At 37.0% G+C, this 19,255-nt stretch overlaps 1 protein-coding gene across 3 annotated transcripts in view; it reads right to left on the bottom strand.

The window, feature by feature from the left end:
- The window catches only part of MTUS1 (microtubule associated tumor suppressor 1), a 158,889-nt gene that overhangs the window by 68,576 nt on the left and 71,058 nt on the right, over positions 1–19,255 (bottom strand). For all 3 annotated transcript variants that reach the window (XM_006834461.1, XM_006834462.1, XM_006834463.1), the window contains 2 exons: positions 8,902–9,036; positions 5,890–5,928 (listed from right to left, as the gene is read on the bottom strand). In XM_006834461.1, coding sequence (XP_006834524.1) covers positions 5,890–5,928; positions 8,902–9,036 — 174 coding nt within the window. The remainder of the gene's footprint in view (positions 1–5,889; positions 5,929–8,901; positions 9,037–19,255) is intronic.

Genomic DNA, 19,255 nt, shown 5'->3' with positions numbered 1-19,255 from the left:
GTAACTCTAAATACCAACAGAGAGGGAAGGAGTCTTCACATTAAGTATCAATGCTATCCCTCTGTATACAGGGTAGGTGGGGATGGGCAACTTAGACATTGGTTACCTAAAATGAGGGGGCAATAAAGGCACGAAGTGATTGGCTTATAAGGTTTTAAGAGGGAGTTGAGTTTAAGAGTGTGTGAAGGAAGAAAGAGTCCCCACTGAACAGTTTTCATCTTGTCTAGATGGGTCTGGTTAAAAGAGATGGGGATAAGACTCTTATGATTTAATAGTGAGTAATTGTTATCATGATAAATTGCAACGGTCACAACTGTAAAGGTAGAAGCTTTGTAACAAAAACAGGAGAGTGGTTAATCTTACAGTTCAGAAACAGAGGACCCTAGGACCATCAAGGGAGAAGAGCACAAGCAGAATGCAGGACCTTATCCAGAGAAGCAGTGACATCAGAGATGGAGGCAGAGCTGGGGTTACCTAGAGGCCGAGTGGCTCAGGACTCTAGATTCATGGGAAAAGAGGGACTAAGAGCTGGTGGCCAGGAGGCATATTTGCAGAATGTGTCCTCTGGAGGTGTAAATTATTATATATGCCTGAGTTTTTTGTTTTGTTTTGTTTTGTTAGAGCTAATGTGAGTAAAGAGAAATACTGTTAACTGATGGTACATGGAGGGAATTATAATCATTGTAATGAAACAAGGTGTATGATTTGTTGAATGTAAAACTGATGATCTGCCTTGAGGACTTTCACTCAATCCACAATAAAAACCTTAAAAGAAAAAAAAAAGAATACATGAGGAAATTTAGGATAATCATAAACAAGCATGAAAGACAGGCTCATCTAAACTCTCACCAGACAAAAACCCTGGCAATATTCAAATTATTTCATCACAGCAAGCTTGCCATTCTTAAGTCATTTCCCACCATTTGAGGGGGAAAAAAGCAGTGCAGGGAATGTAGAAAGCAACCTGCCTTCCTGTTTTGTATTTCCTAGGTGGGTATGGAAGGAGCAGTGTATTTTATTGATGACATGGCATCTGATACTGATGATCTATCCAGGGAACTGGATAAGTACGACTCTGATGTCTTTGCGATCCCAAACAGCTTTAGTGTGTCACAGAGCCAAGGTAATAATAGTTTACAGTGGTATTTGTGGTATCTTCCTTACAAACATTAAGACAAGTTTTAATTAAAGACAATGTTGGCTAGAATCTTACAGCACCATAATCTGTAAATAAATTACAACAGTTAGTTGCCAGGAGGATGGTTCTTGACTTTAAGTGGTGTTTGTGGTTCTTTTAAGAATTGAAAGCAATCAACTTCCTGGAAAAGAATCATAAAACGAAACCACTTGAATTATGCAAACAATGGAAAGGATTATCATCACTACTATCCATAACAGCAGAAGCAGCTATTATTTGAGAGCCTTTTGTACAATTTTATGAGGTCAAGATTATTCCGATATTCCAAATGAGAAATTTGAGACTTGGAGAGGCCAAAGGCAAGACACAAATAGAAAGTGACAAGACCAAGACATATAACCTTATCCAGTGCTTTAAAAGTCCTTTTTCTTCCTGCTCTTCTCTTCACTGTCTTAAGAGATATGAAATTCTTTTAAATATCTGATTAAAGGTTAGACCAAAACAATGCCAATAATTTAAAAAATAATGCCCAAGGTTAACCAGGTTTTGGTAAAGCCAGCAGTCTTTTATGTTGTTAGACATGGTAGAAACTGATATGAAACTTTGGGAAAACAATTTGGTTATTGAGTCAAATGACTTCAACTATACAGATGCTTTGACTCATTGATAGATATATATTTTGACTCATTGATACACATATATAAATCTATCACAAGAAATTTCTAGATTCTTTGAAAGAATCATTTTTATGACTGTGATAAAGAAAATCCCCCAAATATTCACAAGAACAAGTTAAATGTTGTATATGGTAAATGCAGCAGCATTACAAGTAACAAAACAGAATATAAGATTATTTAAATTTTATTTAAAGTAACAAGTTAATTAAAAAGGGTGATATCTAAATATCTCCAGGCTAGACTTTTTGAAAATTTGCAAACTCCTATAATTAAAGGAATACTGGTATGGCACTATGAACATTAATTAGCCTGACTGCAAAGTCCGTTTGAACCACAAAGGTGGTGGTTCAAGCTCACCAGGTGCTCCTCAGAAACTCTATACAGGATCGCTAAGGGTTGGAACCAACTCGATGGCACTTAACAACAACAACTACAGTTAAAAACGATTATCTTATTAAAATTAAAAGATATAACACTGGTAATTATAATTTTCACAAATGTCTGTTGCTAAAAAAAAAAAATCTCAAAGCCACTATTGTAATTTAATATTCAGAGAAACATGTTTATTTGTGGAGGCAATATCTTTTGTATCATATAAAGTATGACTCTTTGACAGAAGAATGTGAAGAAAGTCATGGTAATTTACAGTCACTGTTATGTCAGGGTGTGGTGCTGGAAGATAAGAACTGAACCACAAGGTCAGCAGTTCAGACTCACCGACCAGTTATTCCTTGAAAACCCTATACAGGGTCACTATGAGTCAGAACTGTCTCAATGGCACTTTAACAATAATGATGTTATGTCAGAGAGAAACCTTACAGATAATCTAGTTCAACCTTTTTAATTATAAACTAAAACCCAAACCAAACCACCCACAACTAATATTCAAGAGATAGAATACATTCAAAGTTATTGCCAGTTTGGACACTAATTTTTAGCATGGAAGTTATTCCTCTAAAAATAAAACAGAGTGACTTTCTTCAGCAAGCTCATCTTACTGCCAGATTAATCTTAAATCATGATGATAACTACCCAGCAGGTTGAAAAGAAGTTACAGTCATGATTTCCAGGAAACACATGAACGTATCACATAATCTAAATTAAATGGCAATGCTGACTAGTTAAAATATATCTTTTTTTAACTAAATTTATTAGAGCACTGATTAAAATAAGAGGAAAATTTCTAAAGCTAATAGTTTTTCTCTATAATGGAAAAAAGATGTATTTTGAATATTATTATTCACTATGCATGTCAGAAGAGATACGTTTTATGATCGTTCTCATGACCAAAAACTTGAGACATAAATACTGTATAAGTTTTATGTTTAATTTAGATTAAAATGGGTATATCAATAAATTTATTTATCATGCACTTCACTGTAAATAGTATCAATAATAAGTTTCTAAATCAAAGAAGTCATATGCAAGAAATATTATTTAACAAATAAATGTAAAACTTAAATTCTGAAAGTTACAAAACATTGTTGAAAGAAATGAAGGCAGACCTAATGAAATGACTGCATGTCTCATGTTCATGGATCAAACAACTTAATCTGCCTTCTTTATAGAAACTGACACAGAGATCTTAAAATTCACATGGAAATATAAAGTTCCTAGAATAGTCGATTCATACTTCCTAATTTTAAAACTTAGTATGAGAGTACAGTAATCAAGACAGTGTAGTAATTGGAAAGATGAGACATATAGTGAAATGGAATATAACTTAAAGAGTCTAAAAAATTGCTTATTTTTTTTTTTCAATTAATTTTCAACAACGAGATTAAGACATTTCAATGAGAAAAGAATAGTGTTTTAAACAAATGGTGCTAGGACAAGTGGATATTCAAACGTAAAAGAATAAAGTTGGACCCCTACCTTACATCATCTACAAGAATAAGATTCAAAACAGATCAAAGATGTAAGTGTAAAAGCTAAAATGGCAAAACCCTTGAAGAAAACATAGACATAAATTTTTGTGACCTTGAATTAGGCCAGAATTTCTTAGTGACACCAAAAACACAAACAACAGGAGAAAAAAATAGGTAAATGACAACATCAAAATAAAAACACTGTTGCTTATAGGACAGACACCATCAGAAAAAGCAAAGACAAGTCATAGAATGGCAGAAATTTTCTTGCAAATCATATTATCTAATTAAAGACTTCTTTCTAGACTATATAAAGAAATCTTAGAATGCAACAACCTAATTTAACACCAGGCAAAAGTAGTGAATAGATATTACTTCAAGAGGATATAATATATCCAATAAGCAAATGAAATGATACTTGATACCATTAATCATAAGAAAATGCAAATCAAAACCACAATGAGATACCACTTAATGCCCAGTGGAGAATTTGGAACCCTCATTCATTGTGGGTGATAATGTAAAATAGTGGAGCTGCTTTGGAAACTAGTTTGGCAGTTCCTCAAACAGAATCACCATATGATCCTACATTTCATTCCTAGGTATATTATACACAAGCAAAATGAAAATGCCCACACACAAACTTCTATATGAACGTTTTGGGGAGCATTATACGTAATAGCCAAAAGATGGAAACACCAATGTTCATCAACTGATGAATGGATACATAAAATGTTGCTTATCTACACAATGAAATGTAAGTCAGCAATCAAAAGAAATATTGATACCTGCTACAACATGAATGAACCTTGAAAATGTTAAGTGAAAGGAGTTCAAGTCACAAAGGACCACGTATTACACAATTTCATTTACATGTTCAGAAAAGGGAAATCTAGACATAGAAGGTAGACCAGTGGTTGCATAGGGCTGGAGGACTGGGGAAAAAAGTGACTGCTAATAATTATGAAGTTTCTGTATGGAGTGATAACAATGTTCTAAAATTGATTGTGGTGATGGCTATGAATATACTAAAATTCATTTCATTATACACTTTAAATGGGTGAATTTACATACAGTTTGTGAATTGTATCGCAATAAAAAAAGGAATAGTACATAATAAATATTGAAAAGAACAGGAATAATCTTTCAGATAATGGTTACCTGGTTTCCTAATAAACAAAGCCATTCTACAAATTATCTTTTTCTCTTAAATATTAGGAGAAAAATATTATGGGTCAGAAATTTAAAACAGTTCAGTGATTTAATTACTACCTATACACAGGGGGCTCACAAATGTATGTCTCCTGCCAGGTTTTCCTCACTAGATCCCATCCAGTTACTGGATCTCTCATGGTAACATACAGTCCCTCCTCTACCTTGAACTCATCGCAATTGTGATTTTACATTTACGTGTGCAATTCTTGGACTACTCAGTAAGATCCCTGAAGACAGGTATCTTGTTTTATTTGTGGCTCTCCACTGCATCCTTAACACCTGACATTGTTAAAGTGAATGAATAGGATTTAGTCAGTGTGATATAATATTACTGTCTCTCTGCGATGTGTGTTCTAGACTTAGAAGCCATATAACTGTTTTACTCCTGCATCTAAAAGAATGTAGGTAGTGCTGGGGGACCTGAGAAGCTATAGATAAATATATGAATTGTAGTGAATACATTGTACAAAACCTTATATAGCTTCGTGAGAGACAAAGTTTCTTGATTCTCTGTTGCATTTCAAATAGGAGAGGCTGCAAGCTGCCTTGGAGACAGATTCAAATTATGTTTAATAGAAAAAATTAAACAGTGTGAAAAAAATACAAAGACAGAGAGGAATGTGAAAAGGAGTTTCAGCCTGATTTCAGAGAATACATAACAACTCAAGTTTTAGAGTATCGTTTATCTTGAAAAAGGTATATTTTCTAGCTCATTTAAGATCATGTTAACAGAATCATTTTTTTAAAAACGAAACTTGTTATTAATAACATGTCCTTTTATGCATCAAATGGTTTGCCAATCATGCTTACCAAGTACTAATGCTACACTTGGTCTACAATATCATTATGTTTATTCCATAGACCTGAAATTCTATTTATAAAGTGAATCAATGAAAAACACTGCATATAAACTTAAATATTTACTTGCATACTGACAAATTGAAATATAAAAAGATTCTTTTTCCGTATCAAATTTAAAGTGGTTACTCACCTGTATTGAAAGCTGTAAATGCAGTTTTTCTTGAAGAACCTACAATTTTAAAAAAGTATAAAATGCATGTTTTAATGAAACGTAATGCAAAAAATAAATCATTTTAGAAATAAAGGTTACTTTATTTTCAAAAACAATACTACAACACTTCAGGTTTCAGGTGGGAAATGCCATTGAGATCAATACATTTTTATCAAGCACATTCTAAATATAAAATTATATTCCAAATAATCGTTTAAGGGTGATGTAGTCATCTTTTAAAAAATTAAACATAATCATCTTTAATAGAACAACCTGCCTTACTTTTTCAGTCAAGAACAGCTGAAATTCAAATTCTAATAGTACCAAAATCATGCTTACTAAGCACATTGTTGTTGTGAAATGCCTTGGAGTTGGTTCCAACTCACAGAGACCCTGTATAGGATTTCCAAGGAGCAGCTGGTGGGTTTGCACAGCTAACCTTGTGGTTAGCAGTCCACGCTGATTCTACAGCACCACACCAGGAGCCCACTAAGCATATAATGATTGTTATTCCTATTGACAGAGTCCTGATATGGTGCTGTGGGTTAATGCGCTGGACTGCAAGGTCACTTTGAACTGCAAGGTAGGCAGTTCAAGCTCACCAGCTGCTCCTTGGAAACCCTATACAGGGTCGCTATGAGTTGGTACCAACTCAACAGCACATTCCTGTTGACAGAGTAAATGAGGTCAAAGTTTGTGAAAGACACCCACTTGTGCGTGATTTCAGAAATTGCCAGGTGTTCATCCATTTCATTTGCTATTTAGTTATGTAGAAACAAATACTTAAGGATTGTGTACAAATTGACAGAATATAAAGAGCAACCAGGATTAGGAATAGGTACAGAGCTACAAAGTTAAGTCACTATAAGAAAACCTGACATGAAACAGTCATTTCTAAGGCAAATTCACCTTTGGCTCAATAGTTAGAATAGCTACTACATTCTCTCTGTGGAATTTTACAGAGATGATAATCTCTTTTAAAATACGTGGCCATTTATGTGAAAAGCAATGATTCCTACTCAAAGTCTCTGTGATGTAAAGGTTTATGAATTTGCTGGGCAGCAGGTATGTGGGGTGTACCCTTTGGTTTTTGAATGGTTATACATTCTTGAAAAAACAAAACAAATAAAACAGTGGGAATGGAAGCAAATGTTGAATAGTGATGCATGGAGGGGATTTAAAAACAACAAACAAACAAAAAACCTTATGAATTCAACAGGGAGGCACTTGAGCATACTGGATTTCCCTATTTTATCAAGTTTTCAGTGGAATCTTGACATTCTAAATTCTCTGAAAGTTACCTTTACATCAGAGTCGGACAATGTTTATTTTCAGTTACTGTGTGTGGATTATTGTTGTGAAGTGCCATTGAGTCCATTCTGACTTATACAGAACCTGTATAGGGTTTCCAAGGAGCCGCTGGTGAGTTTGAACCACTGACCTTGCATTTGAGTGCTTATTCTATAGTACCCAAGTGTATCATCATCCATAAACAAAACCATGTATACATGCAGAGGAAAAAAAAATGGAAGAAAATGCAAAAGTGGTTGGTGATGGCGCTAAGATTAAAAAAGGCTGTTTATTTCTGTGTTATCATTCACAATTATTCTTTCGTTGGTAATCTTTAAGTTCAGTAAACATAAAACTTTTGAGGTGCTTCAGATCGACAGTGGTAAAGTTGCCTGGATATGCTGCCTATGAAGTATACAAGAGTAAATCAAAGAAAATTATAGAAACCTTTTATTAAACAAAAAATATTGAAATAAATAAATAAAAATGTGAAGCTATTGTTTCTCAGCAGATCCTCCATCTAAATCTAAGCATTTCTGAAGGTGGTGTTTCCATCTCTCTAATCCTTCCCCCTAGAATTCTGTGCTGTTTGAGTTATACCACATCACCATAGAACTTTTGACATCCTCAGGGGCCCCAAGTCATAGTCCTTATAAATAGTCTTTTGAGTTTTGAGCTGTAGGGCTCTTATAGGACAGTCCTTCTTACCACTGAAGAATGAGCAGGTTCATTGTCATGATGGGAAAAAAAATTCCTAAGTGGAACTTTCCTATCCTTTTTCTTACCAAGGCAGATTTCAATTTTCTTAAAATATCTTCTTAATAAGCCCCCTGTGATCATATTGTGTCCTTCCAAAATATCTACCAAGACGATCACTTTGGAATCCCCGAAACAGTCGACTTATCAACCTTCTGAGCTGACCTCTCTGCCTCAGGTCATCATTTTTATATTTTATAGCTTCCCAACCTTCCTTTAAGCACTTGATCCACCAAAAACCTGTTGTTTTAGGTGAGGTTGCATTCCAAAAATTTGTCACAAAGCTTCCCTGATTTAGGAAGATATCTACTTCAGTTTTATTTCTTAAAAGACTGTTATTAGCTTTGACCTCAAAATCATTTTTTACATGGCACAAAAGTATTCTTTCATTTTAAAAACATCCTAATGAAATTAAGGCAAGTGTATTACTGAGAGAACTTGTCTGCAGTCATGCACTGAAGGCAGAAAACATGTTTAAGACATTTTGTTTGGGATAAACTTGTGCACGTATGAACTGGAACCCTATTAGTAATACTTTTTGACTTAACTTCTTGTGCCGCATACACTAAGAATAGAAATAAACATTAACCAACTAGTCAGGTAGGAAATATACTACGCATTTTTATTATTGCAAAGTCACTAATCTGAAGCACTACCTTTGGATAAATTTAACTTTAGATGTTTTATTTTTTATTTTCATCTTCTTTCTTTGTGCTGCTTATTGATTTATATGTGTCACGTTTAAGTGCTAGAACCAACAGACTCTCAGAAAAGGAACTGCTCCCTCAGTATAAAAAAATTATTATTATCTACTTTTCAACACTCTTTTCACAAATAATTGTTAAATATACCATAAACCTAATTGTTAAAAATTTAACTTCTTACAAACCAAAGACTGTACACAAAGGCCTATCTTCCTTCTTCTATGCACAATGGGAGCCATACCTTTTTGAGGAGTTTTTAATAAGTGAACATGACCTCTGGGTACCAAAGGTTTCACATATAAGGATCCTGAGGAACCATTCGAAAATGTTGGTTTTGGAGTTTTTTCCTCATATTTGATGACGGCAGGATTACCAGCTATAGCAAAACAGAAAAAAAGGCACATTTTAAATACAAGATCAACCTTCCATAATTAATTCCTTCCTCCTTGAATCAATAAATATTCACTAAGCACCTAGAATCTGCCAGTTGTTACTGAGTTTGGGAATACAAAGATGAATAGTTGGCAGTTCCTGTCCTCCAGGATGTACGGCAAATGCAACACATGTTAAACGTTCTCACTAAAGTGACCTCGCATCTGGATGTGCCTGTAATATGCCAAGTTCCTGGGTCCTGTCCTGTCTGTTTTCACCCCAGATTAAAGGGAAAAAACAAGAAAAAAAGAAAAAAAAAAAACCTTGGCGATAAATTATATGATAATCCACTCTATATAACAAAGTATGCAAAAAATGCATTTAGAATCTATCTCTGGGACAAGGCAGAGCACAATTATCCACAATTATTGTTAATGTGCATATTTGTTGGCAGCTAGAAGGATGGCATCTTATTCTCATCTCCCTCTGTTACAACATAAGAATTGGAACACCAACAATTGCCCAGGAACAAAGTGTGTAAACCCCAAAGCTAAAATACAAAAGAGAATTTCACCTAAAAGAAAACAAAAACCCCTCATATTTTGCATTTACGTGTAAATATTGTCTTTCTTTCACATTCACATAGGAATCCTTGGGAGAGGAAAAAAAAGGTTTTAGGCCTTTCCAGGTATTGCTTAAAGGAGCTCTGGTAGCGTAGTGGTTACGAATCGGGCTGCAAACCAGAAGGTCAGCAGTTCGAAACTACCAGCTGTTCCACGGAAGAAAGATGAGGCTTTCTGCTCCCGTAAAGATTTACAGCCTTGGAAACCCTGCTCAGGGTTGCTATGGGTCGGAACCAACTCGACAGCACTTAACAACAACAACAAGGTATTGCTTAAGGAAGAACTGTGGGGAAACTTTAATGCTAACCAATTTTACTCCCATCGCCCTTCTTTTGGAGTCCTGGGGTGGCACTGTGGGCTAATGCACCAGACTGCAAAGCTATTTGAACTGTAAGGTCGGCGGTTCAAGCTCACCAGCTGCTCCTTGGAAACCCTATACAGGGTCACTATAGGTCGGAACCAACTCAACGGCACTTAACAACAACAACAATCCTTCTTTTGGGTTCATGTTCACCAGCTGCTCCTTGGGAACCCAGGGTCGCTATGGGTCAGAAACAACTCGACAGCACTCAACAACAACAAGCCTTCTTTCAGTTTGTTGTACTGTGTTGGCCTGCATGCTGCCATGCTGCTGAAAACGATACCACTGGTATTTTAAATACCAACTAGGTCACCCATGGTGAACAGGTCTTAGAAGAGCTTACAGACAAAGACAGACTTATAAGAAAGAAAAAAAGGTAAGTCAGTAAGAAAAGCCTGAGGATCTACTTCTGAATATCAGCCAATGAAAACCGTATGAATCACAACAGCCTATTATCTACTACAGTGCTGAAGATGAGCCTCTTCATAGGAAATACAGGGGGGTGGGGGCTTCAAAAGTTCAAAGAAAAATTCCCTATCATTTCATTTTACATTTCCACAACCGTTTTTGAAGCTCCCTTCATATACAGTGTACAGTGGCTGCGACAATGAACTTGAACACACCAATGACTGTGAAGCTGGCACAGGACAGAAAACTCTTTGTTCTGTTGTATGTGGGATGGGTTGCCAAGAGTCAGAGCGCACTGGACGGCAGCAGCTAACCATTTTGTTTAGGCTGTGGTGTATCTATAGGATACATCCACATCTATATCTATACTATTTCCCAATGAATATTTCAGGGTAGAAGTGAAAGGAAAGAAGGGAGCAAATAACTTGTATATTAGATCATACTATGTCAATGATTATGCCTTTTGCTTTGCTAAATTCTCTGATTTTGCTGTTCTTTCTTTACTGAGTCTCTCTCTCTCTCTTTTTTAAGGTTTTTATTGTGAATTGAGTGAAAGTTTACAGGGCAGATCATCCATTTTAGATTCAACAAATCATACACCTTGTTTCATTATAATGATTATAATCCCCTCCATGTACCATTAGTTAACAGTCCTTCTCTCTATTCATTTTAGCTCTTTTTTTTAATACTCAGGCATATATAATAATTTACACAATCAAAGGGCACATTCTGCAAGTCTGCCTCCTGGCCACAATCTCTTAGTCCCACTCTTCCCATGAATCTAGAGTCCTCAGCTGCTCCCTCTCTCTATGCCCCCATCTCTGCCTCCATCTCTGGTGTCTCTGCTTCTCTGTATAAGGTCTTGCATTCCACTTGTGCTCTTCTCCCTTGATGGTCCTACGGTCCTCTGTTTCTGGACTGTAAGATTAACTACTCCCCCATTTTTGTTACAAAACTTCTACCCTTACAATTATGACAGTCGCAGTTAGTCATGATAACAATTACTCACTATTGAATCATAAGAATCTTATCCCCATCTCTTTTCACCAGACCCATCTTTACTGTAACTCTTAAGACAATCCTAGCACAGCAAGTGAAAGTGACTAAAGAAAACAGCTTTAAAAAATAATAATGATAATTCATAATTTGTTAACTTTCTGTTGAAATCTAAGGTTTAAACCATGGAGAAACAACAGTGTGAAAGTCTCTTGCCTAGTTTATTTCTGTTTTTGCCCAATAATGACTTAAGAAGCCCTTGGAATCAAAATATCTTTCAGTCACAAAAGATACTGTTTAGAATGATCATTCTCATCTCCTTTGTACACAGGGTTGATAGGGATGGGCAACTTAGATGTTGGCTACCTAAAATGGGGGAGGGGGACCTATAACAGCACAAAGTGACTAGCTTACAAATGTTCAAGAGGGAGTTTAGTTTCAGAGGGTGCAGGGGAAGTGAAATCCACTGAGTGGTTTTCAACCTGTCTAGATGTGGCTGGTGAAAGGAGATGGGGATAAGACTCTTGTGGTTCAATAGTAATTGTTATCATGACAGATTGCAATTATTGCTACTTTAAGGTAGAGGTTTTGTAGCAAAAAGAGGGGAGTGGTTGATCTTGCAGTCCAGGAGCAGAGGACCCCGGGACCATCAAGTGAGAAGAGCAGGAGCAGAGTGTGGGACCCTATTCAGAGAAGCAGCGATTCCAGAGATGGACGCAGAGATGATGACATGGAGATATGGAGCGGCTGGGGACTCCAGACTCATGGAGGAAGAGGGGCTGTGTGTTGGCGGCAGGGGGAAGGTTTGCAGTAAGCTCTTTGGGTGTTTGAATGATTGTATATTCCTGAGTGTTTAGTGTAGATCCAAAAAAACCCAGAAGCAAATACTGTTGAATGATGACGCATGAAGGGGATTGTAAACATTGCAATGAAGTGAAATACGATAGGATGAGTGTAAAGCTTATGTTCTCCCATGTAAACTATCATTCAATTCATAATAAAAACTTTAACAAAAAAAAAAAGACACTGTGTAGTCCATATTTATATAAATTCTTCCTAAATTGTGACTTTCCCCTTCATGTTAATGGCTGGCTACCCACTGAATTAAAAAGGGAAACTGATTCTTTTATAGCAACCTTGATGTTTGTATTTGTATTGGGGAAAAGGAGAGGGGTAAAGGGAAAAGAGACAGCAGGGTCTATTTCCACAGCTCTGACTTTCCTATGAGAACACATTTTCACATTATAGTTTGATTGATGGTATATTTGGTACACAAGAGACTATGAAAAAGTGTATCTCTGCAATGGTGTGGTAACTGGGCTTTGTGGCTAGTTGAGGAATAAAACCACCATTACCACCATGTGTTGCACTGTTTGGGGCACAGGGAGTATACATTTAAAAATCTCATAACTGCCAAACACTTTACAGAAAACATTTGAAAAATAGTGCTAGCATGTGAAAACTAAAACACAAAAAGCAATCTCCAATTGTATTTAGTTCAATTTAAAAACAACCAACCAACATCTGCAATGATACACTTTTTATAAAGTTGGGTGTTCTTTAGAAAATAATCATTCTGAATTCAAGCTTTTCCTTTTAATTCTCTGTAATTAAATTATCCTTGAAAACATACACTGTTCAGAAGCTTAGCCCCTTCAAGGAACTTTAACAGTACTGCTTTGCTCTTCCCACAATATTGATGCTTTTAGGCGATGGCTAAGTCTATAAATTCAATATGTGGTCCTTTTCTCTCCATTCATCTATGAAACAAAACCTAACAAAAATACTTGGAAAGTTTTCTGGGTTTTTCCTTCACCCTGTAAAAGTTAACCTTTCATAGCCAAAGTTGTAGCCATCTTAGGACCATGAGCTCCATCCCTCCTGGCAGAAACCACACAGACCACTGACACACTTAAGTTGCCATATACTCATTGACTCCAAAGGACATCTGGAGGTTCTCTCACTCACTCCCTGGTTTCTAAATTTAATTTTCCCTGCACAGACCCTGACTCAAATAGCTATTATTTGTTTCTAAATAACCTTCAATAGCAAATTCTAAGCTTATAGTCCCACTCTTACCATATTTTCTGATCCCTTTCCTCAACTCACATTGCCAGCAAAGAGTGATATGAAATGCCTTTCTTGTTTACAAACACTTTGTAAGTTTGAAGACAGCTAGAAAATGTTCACTAGGTTAAACCCTTATAACAGAGCTTGTTGTTGTTGTTGTTAAGTGTTGTTGAGCCAGTTCCGACTCACAACAACCCAGTACTGGGTTTCTGAAGAGCGGCTGGTTAAGTTTGAACCTCCGACTTTGTGGTCCAGTGCTTATCCTACAGTGCCACACCAGGAGTCCATAAAACAGCTTAGAGATGTCATATGCAAACTCTGTAAAGGCATGCTGTTATTCTACCCTGGTCCATGTCCAGTCCCTGTACAATCTGCCATCTGCTCATATTTCCTATGCCCTCACATTTCCAGTATTAGGTCAGCCTTCCCTCTTCCTGGTGAGCATCTGTCAATATCCTGTCCTGTCCAATTCTACCCTTCCCCAGACCTAGAGACTTGGTTTTCCAGAAGCTGATAGGAAGCTAATGAGAAGGATAATACTGAAGCTATTTATACCATAAAATTCAACATAGTTTAAAATTTTTTTTTTATGGATAGGTAGGAAATGAGTTCATGATCTTAAAATGACAGAGCCAACATTTCACGGGGCATAATTTTTTAGATTTGCATGTAAAATGGATATTGGGTTTCAATTAGCATGTCTTTTTTTTTTTTTTTTTCTTTTGAAGAACCAAAACCCAATAAAAGACGTGAATGGTTCTATCACAGAGTCTTGATGAAGATACACGCAGGGGTTTCAAAAAGTTCATGGAAGAATCCCATTATCTTTTAATCCCATTATTCCATGAATTTTGAAGCACCCTCATATTGTAACAACCTGGGTTTTTATCTTATTTTTTTCTTGAAACTGCTTTTCACTATATTAAAGCAGCAAATAAGTCAAATCACTAGTTCAGAAAAATTAAATTGAGGTCAATTTACAGACCTAATATAAAATGATATGATTCTAAATTCATGCTTTTCTTTTCTAAGCTTTCGACACAAAGACCTTCAGAGTTCACAAAGACTTTAGTAAAAGGATTTCTCACTAAAGCAAAAGGCACATTGCTCATGAAGCACAATGGTCCTGTCCCTTGGGCCCCCATCGTGCACAGAACAGAAGGTGTTGCCCTGGAAACTGCCTCACTGCCAGTCCTCGGACTCAGTACAACACTAGATCCATCAACTTAGCAACATGCAAGGGTCAAAAATCTATTTCAAGGATAAATGTCTGGATCTGACTCAAGTACAAGAAGAAAATATTTATGCATATAAATCAATATATGTGTGGTAAATGTTTATACAATCTGGGGTCATCTATCTCACATGCTCCCCACTTTCACACTTTCCTACACTACTAATGAGGAAGACAAACTGTCTGACAATCATCTACATGCCTTTCTTTCAATTCTTTCAACACTGCACTCTAGGATGGACCAGTGCTTTCTAGCAAACTACTTCAAAGTGCAACTTGAAAGATGTACTTTACTAAGAGGTGGTGGTGGTTATGTGCCATGGAATCAGTTCTGACTCACAGCTACCCTGTATAGGGTTTTCAAGGCTATAAATCTTTACAGGAGCAGAAAGCCTCATCTTACTCCCATGGAACCACTGGTAGTTTCGAACTGCTGACCTTGAGATTAGCAGCCCAACTCGCAACCACTACGCTACCAGAGCTCCTTTACTATGAGGTATGGTACCCTTAAAGTATTTCTCTCACCCTCTAATTCACTTCCTAGCATGGCAGCCTGCTGGGTAACCCGATGACATCTAAATCCTCCCTGTTGTTGTTGTTATGTGCCATTGAGTCAGTTCCAACCCAAGACTGGCTGGTGAGCTTGAACTGCTGACTTTGTAGTTCAAACCAACTTTGCTGCCTAGCACATTAACCCACAGTGCCACACCAGGACTCAAATTCTCCCTAGTCCAGAGTTATTATATCCAAATGATAAGCTCCAGTGACAATATAACCAGAGAGGCATAATAGTTTCAAGCAATGGAATGGCATTCACAAAAGCTGAGCTCTGATCCTAACGTGGCCACTGTGTAGCTGTACTGAATCACTTTGCCACCATTAAGTCAATGATGACTCATGATGACTCGACTCCATGTGTTACAGAGTAGAACTACTCCATAAGGACTTCTTGGTTACGGAAGCAGAGCCCTAGGCCTCTCTTCTACAGAGCAACTGAGTGGGTTTGAAACACCAATTTTTAGGTTAAAGTTGAATACAAACTCTGTGCCACCAGGTACTCTATTTACAATGTTGCAAGCAGATATAAATATCAGATATGGAAGTGGACATTACGCACGCTATGACAGGGCCCCCAGTAACTGATTATGGTAATTAGCACTACTGAGGCCAGAGGCATCCACGGAACCTTCCTAAACACAGTTTAGGAGCCACAACCACACAATGACTGTTGGCCTGCATAATCAACATGTGAAATACTACATATGATTGTCTATAGTCAGCTCTGATAGCTAGGTTAAAAATTGTCACTGTTTGTTTTATTGCTGTCCTTGGTCCTTATTTATATCAATAATGCCAGAATACTAATTCCCTGAAATAATTATTTTTATTCTCTCATGGCCAGAATGTAGTTGAAATGGAAGAAAAAAGTAAGTCTGGGGGTAGTGGAGGTAGTGGTGGTGAAAGGGGCGCAAGGAGAGAGGAAAGAGAGAGACAAAGAGAGAGTGAGCTTAAGAAAAAAATGAAGACAAATTCTCAGGCAAGTCTAAACCAAAGAAATGATTTTTAAATTACAGATGAGCTTCTTAGTGCTCAAACTTTATTTGCATCCAGTCAAAATGAGTTTGGGGTTTGTTTATTAAATGATATCTGAACACACAGAGTCATCCGTATGTTCAGTTCTTGATTTTTTTCTGAATCAGTTAAACACTCCCCCGCTGTGGTAGATCATCTGTCTAGCTGGCTTAAAATCAAACTACTACTGAAGCCTATGCTTTCAAATCCCAAAAGCAAAATTACTCAACATTTTGATAATGAGAATGTCATATATACACCCTAGATAAATATTAAAAGAAAAAGAATGAAGCAAAACTATTGTCTGGAGCATTAAAGAACTTTATCAGCCAATTGAAGAACATCCTACATATTGGGAGAAAATTGCTTGGAGTCAAATATCTGATTAGAGTTTTATATCCAGAATACGTATTAACAAAGACAACCCAATCAAAAAGTGGACAAAGGACATGAATAGACATTTCTCCAAAGAGGAACTACAAATGGCTAACAAGCCCATTAAAAGCTGCTCAAATTATAATTTCATGAACTTGACCTACACCTATGGATGCAGTAGCTCAAAAGAAGGAACAAATTTTTCTAGCAAGGATCATTCCCACTCCTTAAATACACAGGGTTGACAGGGATGGGCAACTTGGACATTGGCTACCCAAAATGGGAGGCGCTACAAAGGCAAGAAGTGACTGGCTTACAAGCTTTTAAGAGGGAGCCTAGATCCAGAGGGTGTGGAGGAAGGTAGAATCTCCACTAAGTAGGGTCCAATCTGTCTGGGTGGGGCTAATGAAAGGAGCTGGGGATAGGACTCTTGTGGTACAATGGTGAATAACTGTTATCAGGACTGACTGTGAGGGTTGGAAATGTAAAGGTAGATGTTTTGTAGTAAAAGGAGGGGAGTGATTGACTTTGCAGTCCAGGAGCGGAGGTCCTTGGGACCATCAAGGGAGAAGAGCAGAGAGCGGGACCCTACCCAGAGAAACAGTGACACCAGAGACGTCTGCAGAGATGATGATGAGGAAAGATGGAGTGGCTGAAGACTCTAGACCCAGAGATGGAGAGGGGCTGTGTGCTGATGACTGGGGGGCAGACTTGCAGGATATATTCTTTGGTTGGATGATGATGCATGGAGGGGATTGTAAGCATGGCAAATGAAATGATATACGATAGGATGAATGTAAAGCTAATGTTCTCCCATGTAAACTATCACACAATTCACAATAAAACAAAACAAAACAAAAAGCTACTCAACTTCATTAGTCATTACTAGGGTAACACAAAGCAAAACCACAGTGAGATACCACTTCACCCCCATTAGGAGGGCTATGATAAAAAAATAATAATAATAACATAAGTCAGCGAGTATATGAAGAAATCTAAGAAATCCACTGCTAGTGTAGAAATGAGTTTCACAATTGTGTTCTTTTTCCTAGCTATTGATCTTTTTACATTTTTTATCTTTAATTAAAGGAGCTCTGGTAGCGTAGTGGTTACGAGTTGGCTGATAACCTCAATCCAGTTCGAAACTACCAGCCGTTCCGCGGGAGAAAGATGAGGCTTTCTGCTCCAGTAAAGATTTACAACCTTGGAAACCCTATATAGGGTCGCTATGAGTTGGAAACAACTCACAGCACACTATCACCACAAAATGCTAATTATAGAATTGTCATATGACCCAGGAAGCAATCCCAATCCTAGAGATATAACCTAAAACAAGTGAAAGCATGGAAGCAAACGGAAACTTGTACAATATGTCCATTGCAGCACAATTTACAATAGTCAAACAGTGTAAACAACCTAAAAATTCATCAATAGATGACCAGAAAAACAAAATGTAGCATAATCTGTACAGGGAAATACAGTCATAAAGAGAAATCAAGTCCTGATACATGCTACAACATGGATGAGCCTTGAAACACTGTTGAGTGAAATAAGTCAGCTACAAAAGGACAAATACTGCATCATTCCATTTACATTTGGCAAAACACATACTGGCCAAAGTTTATTATCAGTTACCAGAAGTGGGAGAAAGGGAGAAGGAGGATGCTATTGTTTAGGGGGCACTGTTGTTGAGTGGGTCCTGATCCAGTATAGCGACCCAGTATAGGATTTCTGAGGAGCAACTAGGGACTCAGAACCACTGCCACATTTCTGTTAATGGTGGAAGAATAATTTGGAAACAGCACTGATGGTTAATTTATCAACATAATCAGTGTCACTGAATTGTCATGTTGAATTAGCAAATAATATATATTTTTTTACCACAATAAAACAAAAAACAACAACAAAGTATCAGTCTGCATAATGATATTTTCTTACATAATAGTCCATTCAAAAATGCAAAATATAAGCACTGAGGCCCTTCCATAGCAGACAACACCCAGCATGAACTTTCCCGTAAGCCTGGAAGCCACCTAAGAAACCGTCAACTCCATGTGATTTCCTATTTTCCATCTTCACTGTGAGGAAATCACCTGAGGATAAGTAAGATAAGACATAAGACGCATATCATAGGAGCCCTGGTAGCACTGTGGATTAAGCATTGGATTGCTAATCGAAGGTCAGCAGTTCAAACACAACAACTGCTTTGTAGGAGAAACATGTAACTGCTTCCATAAAGATTCACAGTCTTGGAAACCCTTTGGAGCTGTTCTACTCTGCCTACAGGATTCCTCCGAGTCAGACCCTATTCAACAGCAGTGGATTTTTTTTTTTTTTTAATCAGTTTAATAACATAACTTCATTGGGGTTTTTGTAACTTCAAAACACCTTCCTTACAAAATGTTGGGTACAATCTTATTGTAAAGGGAGAAAATAAAAGATACATTTGTTACTGAAAGGATTTTAAAGGCGATCTAGTCCTTCCATCTCATTCATCAGGTAAAAACACTTGAGACTACGCAAAGTGAAAGACCGTCCACCCTCACCTGAGTTAGTGGGGAAACTAGATGAGGCTATGTGAAAT

Source organism: Chrysochloris asiatica, unplaced genomic scaffold, assembly GCF_000296735.1.
Source record: "Chrysochloris asiatica unplaced genomic scaffold, ChrAsi1.0 scaffold00011, whole genome shotgun sequence".
NCBI lineage: Eukaryota > Metazoa > Chordata > Mammalia > Afrosoricida > Chrysochloridae > Chrysochloris > Chrysochloris asiatica.
This window is presented reverse-complemented; position numbering and strand designations above follow the sequence as displayed.